This window comes from Trachemys scripta, chromosome 11 (genome assembly GCF_013100865.1).
Source record: "Trachemys scripta elegans isolate TJP31775 chromosome 11, CAS_Tse_1.0, whole genome shotgun sequence".
Classification (NCBI taxonomy): domain Eukaryota; kingdom Metazoa; phylum Chordata; order Testudines; family Emydidae; genus Trachemys; species Trachemys scripta.
In genome coordinates, this window is record NC_048308.1 from 68,555,985 (window position 1) to 68,565,742 (window position 9,758).

General features: G+C 44.8%; 1 protein-coding gene across 1 annotated transcript in view; it reads left to right on the plus strand.

Annotated features, from left to right (window-relative positions):
* Nucleotides 1-5,517: 5,517 nt before the first annotated feature.
* Nucleotides 5,518-9,758, plus strand: part of IQCA1 (IQ motif containing with AAA domain 1) — a 149,118-nt gene continuing 144,877 nt past the window's right edge. The window contains exon 1 of the mRNA XM_034786437.1: nucleotides 5,518-5,904. Coding sequence (XP_034642328.1) covers nucleotides 5,894-5,904 — 11 coding nt within the window. The 5' untranslated portion in view covers nucleotides 5,518-5,893. The remainder of the gene's footprint in view (nucleotides 5,905-9,758) is intronic.

The window sequence follows — 9,758 nt, forward strand, 5'->3', positions numbered from 1 at the left end:
CCTCCCTCTGCTCAGGATCCTCAGCTATGAATTCTCTCCTGGAGTGAGGCACCTAAGCCAGGTCAGCCACTTAAGTAACCCATGCCCTAGCAGCCAAGCCCGCTCTCCCTGTCTCCTGCTCTCATACAATACTTCTTCCATGCTCACCCTACATGTCCCGGTGCCCCTAGCTGCCTTTTGTCTGGGTGCTCTGATGCCCCTCCATCGATTGGTGGCCTACCCCTGGCCCTGCTGCTGCAGTGGCTGGCAGGTAACAGCTGTTAGGCATGTTCTGGGCATGCCTACAGGATCAAGCTGCCCTGGTGAGCTAGGCGATCCTCTTCCTAGTTTGAGAATCTCAGTTTGGGGTCACTTGACGTTAGGCCCCAAGCAGCTCATTAGTGGTGGTTTGGCATCAGTACTTAGGTAGCTTTGCAAATACCAATGGCTGTAAACCTAGGCACCTATGGGATTTAGGTGCCTACATACACCATTAAGGCACCATTTTCAATGCCCCTGCTTAGCTGCCTTAAGGATCTGGGCCAAATGTGATGCCAAAGCTCTCACAGGAGGTCTGTGGCAGAGCAAGGAATTGAACCCTCCAGGTCTCCTAAGTGCCAAGCTAGCATCCTAACGGCTGGACAAGCCTTCCTTGCTAGGGGTTAGCGGGGGAGGGGAGAAAAAGGTCTCAGAGGCACAATGCCTTCTGGGGCGATACCATTTAAAAGTCACCCCTTGCTCAGGACTGGACCTAAAGGCACAACCCAGCCCTTTGTAAAATGCTTTGAAATCTGAACTGCAATGGCATAATTATTTCTGAAATATTCCATGCTTTACCTTCAGCCCCTCCAAACACCCTCCCCCCAGTCCCCGGCTCCCTTTTTAGGACAGGTGCACTAAGCTGATTGCCAAAAGTTTGAATTTGGAGGAACAAACACCTCCATTTTCAAAAGCAATCTCCTTGTAAGATCACCAGTAACCTATTAAACTTGCAACAAAGACCAATGTGAAAATGGTGGCAAGTAGTTTCCTAGCCAGCCAAATTTTTAAACTTCTTTTTACAAGAAGCTAACGGGTGACAGACACCCATAAGCAATATTTTCTGTAAAAACTACCCTTGCATTTAAGTCTTGTACATTAATAGACTATTTTCTTTTGTAATACAGAATGGTGAAGAGGAGGAGGAGATCACTGCTGGAGTTCTGCAAAATATATGATTTTTGTTTGGCAGAACTTACTAGTGTATTTATTCTGTGGTAGTATGTAGCATTTCCAGGCCCCCTTATGTTAGACTTTACATACATGGGCCCTGATCCTGAAGAGACTTACCCTCACGCTTAACTTTACACATTATGAGTAGCCTGACTTCAAATAAAGTTAGGCATGTGCACAAATCTTTGCAGGAACGAGACTACAGAATGCAAGTTATCCCCTCCACCAAAGAGCTTACAATCTAAATAGACAGAACCGACAAAGGGCAGGGGAAAGGGAATAGAACATACAAGCAGAGTGAAGAGTGTGATGATTTTCAGGGGTCCTGTGAGCTCCATGAGTTTTTTCTTTAGATTGGTTGAGGGATTTGCGTTCTTTTTAAGAATAATTTTGGAGTATGTTTTGTTTATATTAAGTGTATATCAGAGACATAGTAGGTGAGAGGATAGAGATTGGGCCGGATGAGAAGGAAAGAAGGAGGAGAGAAAAATGGAGTATGACATGGAGGGAAATTGGATTGAGCCTGAATTGAAGAGACTGTGAAGGAAGGGGCAGAAGGGAGCTGGAGCCATCAGCCAATCAGCAGTGGGAAAAGAACATGGAGAGTAAAAACTGTAGAGAGCAGTTTGATGAGATCATCAATGTCCAGAATGACGCATAACAATCTGCGCAGTTCCACTTCTCTCTCAAATCTTGCTTTATTCTCTAATTTTCAGAGTGAAAACACGTAGAAACCCAAACTTCCCTGGTTTTAGTGCAATAGCCATCTTTGCTGGGAAAATGGGCCATTTGTCACTCAAACACTTGCCTGTTTGTGTTTATAACCAGACTCATTTGCATGGGAAAAATCTGATTTTCTTTTCAAAGAGCGTGACACTGAAGCACAATTTTCCACTCAAATGTTTCCATTTTCAGTTTCACATCAAAATGTAAAAGAAAAAAACAAACTCTTAGCTCTGACAGAGACTTCCTATGCGATCTTGGACATGTCACTTAATTTCTTTGGATATGTCTACACTGCAGCTGGGAGCGAGCTTCCCAGCCCAGGTATACAGACCTGTTTCACTCTAACACACTAACAATAGCATTGTGGGCATTGCTGCACTGACAGAGGCTTGGGTAAGCCACCCAGGTTGAAGCCCACCCCTCCCCTGGGTCTGAGCTCAGGTGGTGAGGCTGAGGTGCCACCAGTGCTACAAAATCCACACTGCTATTTTCAGCACACTAATGCAAGTCTGTTTACCTAGGCTGGGAGGCTGGCTCCCAAATGCAATGTAGTCAGACATACCTCTTGTGCCTCGGTTTCACATCTGTAAAATGGGGCTAAAAATACTTCCTTTCTCCTGCCCTTTGTCCTGTCTATTTAGGAGGTAAACTCCTCAAAGCAGGGACTGTCTCCTGAATATGTACAGCCCCTAGTACAATGAGACCCACACCTCTGTAGGGGCTTCTAGGCACTAACGTAATACAAATCATTAATAAAGGACCATAGAGCTTAATCACCTACTAAGACTTTTTTCCCTCCTTCTCCATCTTAAACATGGCTGCCATTCATTAGGTGGGATTGCAAGAGTAGTGCATGTCCGTGGAAGGAAACATTTTCTGAATAATGAAACATATACAGATCTCACGTGAAACGCGGCCTTTTTCAGTCCATCTTGTATCTAGTGATCTGGTCACCTTTCTTTTAATGTATTTCAGAGGACTCCCACTTTCTAGCCTCTCACATGCATGCTTGAGTCAGTTAGCTATCAGTATTTTAAATAACAGTTTCCTTGAGACTGTTAGGGTTTAGAAAGAAAAATACGAGGGTAGGTTTTTTAGAAGGATTTTGAATTTTTGATATATGTTTTAGTTGCTCATTAAACAAGTAAACGTCATTCCTTTTCTCTTGGATGTTTGGGATCTGGGAAGAGGGATGGTAGATCTTCTGTGCCCTACGAAAAAAATGTATATTGCTTAGGAATTAAGGCGAAATCAGCCCTTAAACCTACATATTTTTATGGAAGATGTAGAACTGAGACTGTATGAGTAATGCTCCTAACTCCGAAATTATTTTAGCAAAAAGAGACTGCTGTCAAAAAGGTTACATTAATGGACAGAAGATATACTGCAAGAATTCTAACAGTGATCCACTAGGGCTCTGAAGAATGACTAGGGGCAAAGAAAATTATGAACTAGATTTGGTCTGAAGTTGGTTGCTGCTTTTGAGACTCTGTTGCAGAAGGATGAGGATGAGAACATCTGAGGGTCTGATCCAGCTTCTGATGGACTGTTTTAACAGAGCTGCTCTGGAATTAACTGGTGTAATTACAAGCCTTATCTGACAATAAGATGTAAATAACCTCCAACCCATTATCGCCAACCCCAACTGTTCGAAGTCATTAGTCAAGCCCCCAAAAATCACAAGATTGATACTGGAATCCTCTGATTTGGAAAAATAATACATTTGGGTGGGTGCCCAAACCTTATATTTGTGCTTTCATTCTTTTTTTCTCTGTTAAGAGAGGTCTGGAAATCTATTTTTTCCAGAATGATGTGGTTCTAACCCTGCTTTAGTATTGGAAACAATGTTTCTGTTCTTTTAATGTACTTTCCCTTTCTGCATCCCTGTCATGTCCTTAATTGCTGATTGAGATGCTTAAAAAATGCAGCTAAAATGAGTGAGTCTCAGTATAAAATGATGGAGAGTTGACAGGTAGGTATAGCATTTTTGGAATTAAAGGAAGGAAAATGTCTCAACACTCTAACCAGACTTCCTAGCCACTCTGAAATGAATCCATTATGAGTATAGTTAAGTAGGAATGATACTGGAAAAAAAAATATGAAAACGCCTTTTGTTTTATATTGGAAAAAAGTTTCTACTTTCTGTGTAAGAAGTGAACAGAAAACCACCAAAGACATTAGTCTTGATATTTGTATTGGCACTGATGCAGGAAAAATTAGACACAAACAAAATAACCTTGAAATAACCTTTCTTCCCTGGACTGCTATATTTTAGACATTGCGCTAGTCCCATGGTTTTAGAAAGTTGCTCTGCCCAGTATATATACATGGGCACACACCATACACACCTACCAGCCATGTCGCACACATACGCTCCCCAATACACACAGAATGCCCACAGGGCATTTCATTCCCCCCGCACCCGGGCCCCACACTCTTCTTACAAAAACTCCCCCCAACTCTCACTCACTCCTCACACATAGCTCCCATGTCTCACACAGAAACACCCCCACGCTTTGCCTTTCTCACACACCCCACTTTGCTCTCTGTCTCACACACACACACATAAATTTCACTGCCCATGACCACACTCCCTTCCCTTCCACGCCTCATCCCCATCTCTCTCCACACACATCCCCACACATGCACCCCCAGCTGTCTGCCCCAGCGGCAGAGCTCCAGCTAGCCAGAGAGTATGGCTATGGTGCAAAGACCACCTGAATGTATATGAACTGCAGCCCAGCTCCTCCCTCCGTGCTATGCACACACTGCTTCCCTCCCCCAGCCATGGAGTGGAGGCTGGGATGGTTCAAGGGAAAACAAAGGACAGCCACATTGCTGGGCTGAGGGGTAGCAAAATAGGGCCCTGCAGCCTCCAGCTCTACCAGCCCTAGCAGACACATGAGTCTGCAGTAGGGTTGCCAACACTCCCGTACTACGGGGGATGTCCCTTATTTAAATAAGAAATTGCCTGTCCCATGCTAAGTCAGTGTGAGACACCTTTTACCCTGTATTTCAACATACTAGAACCATCATTATACAAAGCCAGCTTCATTATTACCTGACCTTCCAATGATCTAAAGTTTGTAAAAATTAGACAATGTAGGAATGCAGAATCAGTCCCACAATTTACTGAACCAATGGAATTGTAGCGCAGAGGGTCCCAAACTATGGGGCAAGCGCAATAAGGTTATGGGGGGGCACAAAAGGCTGGAGTCCGGAGGGGACTCTGTCCAGCAGGGGAAGTGGACAGGACTCTATGCAGGTGATCTCGGCTGCCTGGACCAGCTCCCTGCCCGCCTCGCTCCCCCACTGCTGCAGCAGCCACCAACTGCAGCATGGTTAGCACCCCCCATCCCCTGTGGTACTGGGCACCCCACCCCTGGTCCCCATGGGCCCAGTTACTCTGCCCCCAGAGGCGTGCTAAGAAAACAGTCCCGTATTTTCGAAATACAATGTTGGCAACCCTCGTCTGCACCACAAAGGCAAACACAGGCACAGGCGGCAGCAGCAGGCCCATTGGCTTCCATAGCAACGGGGTGGGGGGGGGACGCTGGGAGGCTTGGCGTCCAGTTGCTAAGGGAAGGAGGGAGGCTGACAACCACTGTAACTAGGTGTGCTGGGCACAACAAGCAGCCTCCAGCAGTCCTAGGCCAAGCCAGTCTGACCTGCAAGGAGTGAAACAAAAGCCACCGTTGCTGGTGTGATGATAGGCAGCAGCAGCAGTCTCAGGCTGGTCCCATAGTGCGGGGTCAGACGGCCCCAAGAAGGGGCCCAAAATCATGGTGCTTTGGGGCCTCCCAAGTGACTTCTGATCAGGACCACCAGAGAGAGGTTGTAGCACCAGCTTTTCTATTTTTTATTAAGGGGCAGGCAACCCCTTCCACCCCCACTCACCCTCCTCCGGCAATAAACACAGCTGCGGTATTTTGGATGGGAAAGCAGCGAGGTGAAGACAAGAGGAAAAGCCAAAAGCATGTCTCACACGTAAGTAAACATCTCACCTGGTGGTTTGGAGAGCTTTCAGGGGATGGTTTGTTTGAAAGGCAGGACTGGAAAGAACCAGGCTCAGAAAGTTTAGTGCTGTGGGAAACCCTGGGTGGGGAAGGGGTGGCTGTGTGTGTGTGTCTGTGTGTGTGTCTATGTGTGTGTGTGTAAATTCACCCAGTGGAAAAAACCTAGATGTCCTGTTTGAGTGTGTTTGTGTGAATTAACCCATTTGAAAAACCTGGATGTAGAGTGAGAGAGAGATTGTGTGTGTGTGTGTGTGTGTGTGTGTGTGTGTGTGTGTGTGTGTGTACAATTGCATTTCCTGCTGTGCAAGGATCCAGGAAGATGTTTCCATCCTTGCTCTATGGTTACTTTGCAGTATTGCCAGTAGAAGGAGCTAAGAGGGACATTGCCACATTTTTGTAACGGAATGCTGTTGACTTGCAAATCATATTTATGTCTTTTTTTTTTTTTTACATATCATTGTTAAAAGTAACACCAAAATTTACCTGAGAGGAATTAGAGAGAAAAACTTTCCCCTCCAGTTTGTTTACTTTGTTCACTTTGTGTATAGTCAGTTTCACTGTTTATCTTCTATAATTAGTCACTTTCCCTTCCTGTTTGTGTTGGTTATCAACCAGCAAGAGAGAAGAGAAAATCATATAAAAAATATAAACAACAAAAGAAAAATTGAAATGGACTAGTTTTTAAGTTGAAAATATTATTTTGTATTGTTTTGTAAAAGCACTCCCGGCAATGTATTAAATATTACTGGCTGAATTTTCAAGAGTGACTAGTGATTTCAGATGCCTCCGTTTTTAGGTGCCCAACTTTAAGGGGCCTGATTTACAGGATGTGCCTACACTTCAAGCGGGGGCGTTGATTGCCGGCTCAAGGAGACATATTTGCGCTAGCTCCACTGGAACTAGCATGCTAATAATAGCATATCCATGACAGCATAAGCAGCAGGAGGGGTTAGCCACCATAGTATGTATTCAACATCTGTTACAGGCACACCCTCAGGGCAGCTAGCCCCTCCTGCCCGTGTTGCCATGGCTACATTCTATTTTTAGTACTCTAGCTCTCACTAAGAGTATCCAAACTTCAACTTTTAAAATAATGAACAGGCATAGTAAGAACTAGTTTGAACCCTTTTAGGAAGTAATCTCAGGGCTGCCCAGAGGATTCAGAGGACCTGGGGACTTTGGCAGCAGGGGTCCTTCTGCTCTGGGTCTTCGGGGCACTTCGGCTGTGGGTCCCAGAGCTAGTGAAGGGCCTGCCGCCGAACTGCTGCCGAAGACCCGGAGTGGAAGAAGCTCCGGGTCTTCGCTCTGGGTGTGTTCGGCAGCACTGAAGGACCTGCTGCCGAAGACCCACCAAAAACTCTCGTGGGGGCCCCTGAAAACTCTCGTGGGGACCCCTGCGGTGCCCGGGGCAAATTGCCCCACTTGCCCCCCCCCCGCTCTCCCCGGGCGGCCCTGAGTAATCTTAAGACTCATCTTCACTGCAGTTAATTCGAGTTATAACACAGACGTTGCCCCTAACACAAGTCCCATCAATGCACATAAACCATTAAACTAAGGAGAGGGGGTGCTTTAAAGTCAAGTCAACTTGCCTGTTAGAGGGTCTAGGCTACAGCTCAAGTTAATATAACTCATCAGTTACCAACACAATCTTTCTATGCTGCTAATTTAATTACTCTTTGCAACTGGAGTTTTATTTTGCTTCTCTCACTCAAGTTAGGCTAACTCGGGAGAAGTTAACTCAAGTGTATATATTTTGAGTTAACTCTGCAATGAAGAAATAGCCTCAAACACAATTCTTTATTGAACATCATTGAGCTTAAATCAGGGTAGGGCAAGGTGTTACAAGGTTTCCTACACAACAGTGTTAATCGGTTCTTCCAAAGCGATACACAGTCCAGCTACCACAAGGTAAGAGCTTGTACAAGTTAAGAAAAATTCCAAACCAAGAAGTGAAGTTGGTGAGATAATCCAGCTACATGGACTTATGGTTAGTTGGCCCAGTCTGTGTGATCACCCCATTCAGAGATACATAGGTGTGCGTAGCATAGGGGTGATGGCAATGTTCAATATAATTGCTCACAAGTAAACATCTGAATAATCTGCCATCTGTACACATCTGAATTAAGTGAGTGCAATGCACGTTCAGTCCAAGTAACCCACAGGTGTGTGTAGTTAGATGATTGCATGTCATATGTTTAACATTTTCAAGAATGGTTGCAGTTGGAATACTCTATAAAGGGTGTAGGGTGTTGTATTCATTTAGTGCTGCTTCGGAAATGTTCAGCATAGCATACTTTCTAAACAATTCTAACGGCTAACATTTGCATACAGATATACTTTTGTTCCACACACAACAGGAGCTTTTCACAGATGTGTTTGCACTGCATATTTTCCTGCTGAGTGTTCTTCTACCTTTACCAGTTCCTCAACCTTTTATGTGGCTTGTAAGAGCTTCAGCAGTAACTTCTCAGCTTGCCCAAGCCTCACAAAGTCAGGTCTACTGACAGCAGAGCCTGGGCAGTGCTATGAATAGCACTAACTTTTTGTTTCTTTTTATGGCATCTGCTATGAAAAGAACATAGTGAAGATCTTTTAAATATCATCATGATTCAACACAATCCAATTGTCATAACTGAGAATGCTGGCTTGATATAAAGTAGATAATTGAACTCTGAAGTTAAGACCATTTTTAGTCTCTCCCTTCCAGTTCTCACAAAGCAACTAAAAGAAACCAACAGTTTATTTTACATTCCATCCAAAAAATTACATTAAAAGAACATTGTTCAAGGTTGCAAAATCAAAGTTCAAAAATGAGGAAATACTAGACTTAAGAATGTCTTTGCAACCTTGATTTGCCCCCCCCCCTTGTGTGTATGCATTATAATACAGTCTTTAATACGTGATCATATACATTTTTTGTTAGGATAGCAAATTATTGTTCTTGGTGTAGGAAGTTACTGTGAAAGTGAATCAGATTAATTGATACATTACTTAAACTACTTTGACTATCCAAGTATCTTTATTTTCTATTTAGCTCTAAAGTTGTCACGTTGGCAACACAGTAAACTTCAAATTGTCTGGTTTAATGCAGACAGTAGGCTGTATTAAAGAGGGTTTCTTAAGGTGTTTGTATTTTACGAACAGGAATAACAGTGCATGCCTTTTTTTCTTCACAATGACAGCTGATATTTTATTTGAGACATAAACATACATTTATAATAAGATTTGGTGGCAGAGGTTTTACTTTTTCAGTTCAGTATTTGCGCAAAAGCTAGACGATGTATTCATATTAGATGTTGATGATGAAATGCTTTCCATTCCAACAGCAGCTAACGAGGATGTTAAACAGCAACTAAAGCTAGCCATTTTTAAATCAGTTGCATCAAAGATAGGGTTACCATACGTCCTCTTTTTCCCGGACATGTCTGGCTTTTCAGCACTCAAACCCCCGTCCGGGGGGAATTGCCAAAAAGCCGAACATGTCCGGGAAAATGGCGGCTCTGCTCCTCCCCTGACTCTTCGGCTCTGTTTAAGAGCCGAGCTGCCTGAGCGCTATGGGCTTCAGGCAGCCCCCTTGCCTCCGGACCCCAGCCGCTGGCCGGGCACTTCCCCTCCCGGGCTCCTGCGGCGCAGGGTCCGGAGGTATGGGGGTTGCCCGAAGCCAGTAGCGCTGGGGTCCGGAGGCAAGGGGGCTGCCTGAAGCCCATAGCGCTCAGGCAGCTCGGCTCTTAAACAGAGCCGAAGAGTCAGGGGAGGAGCAGAGCCGCCATTTTCCCGGACATGTTCGGCTTTTTGGCAATTCCCCCCGGACGGGGGTTTGAGTGC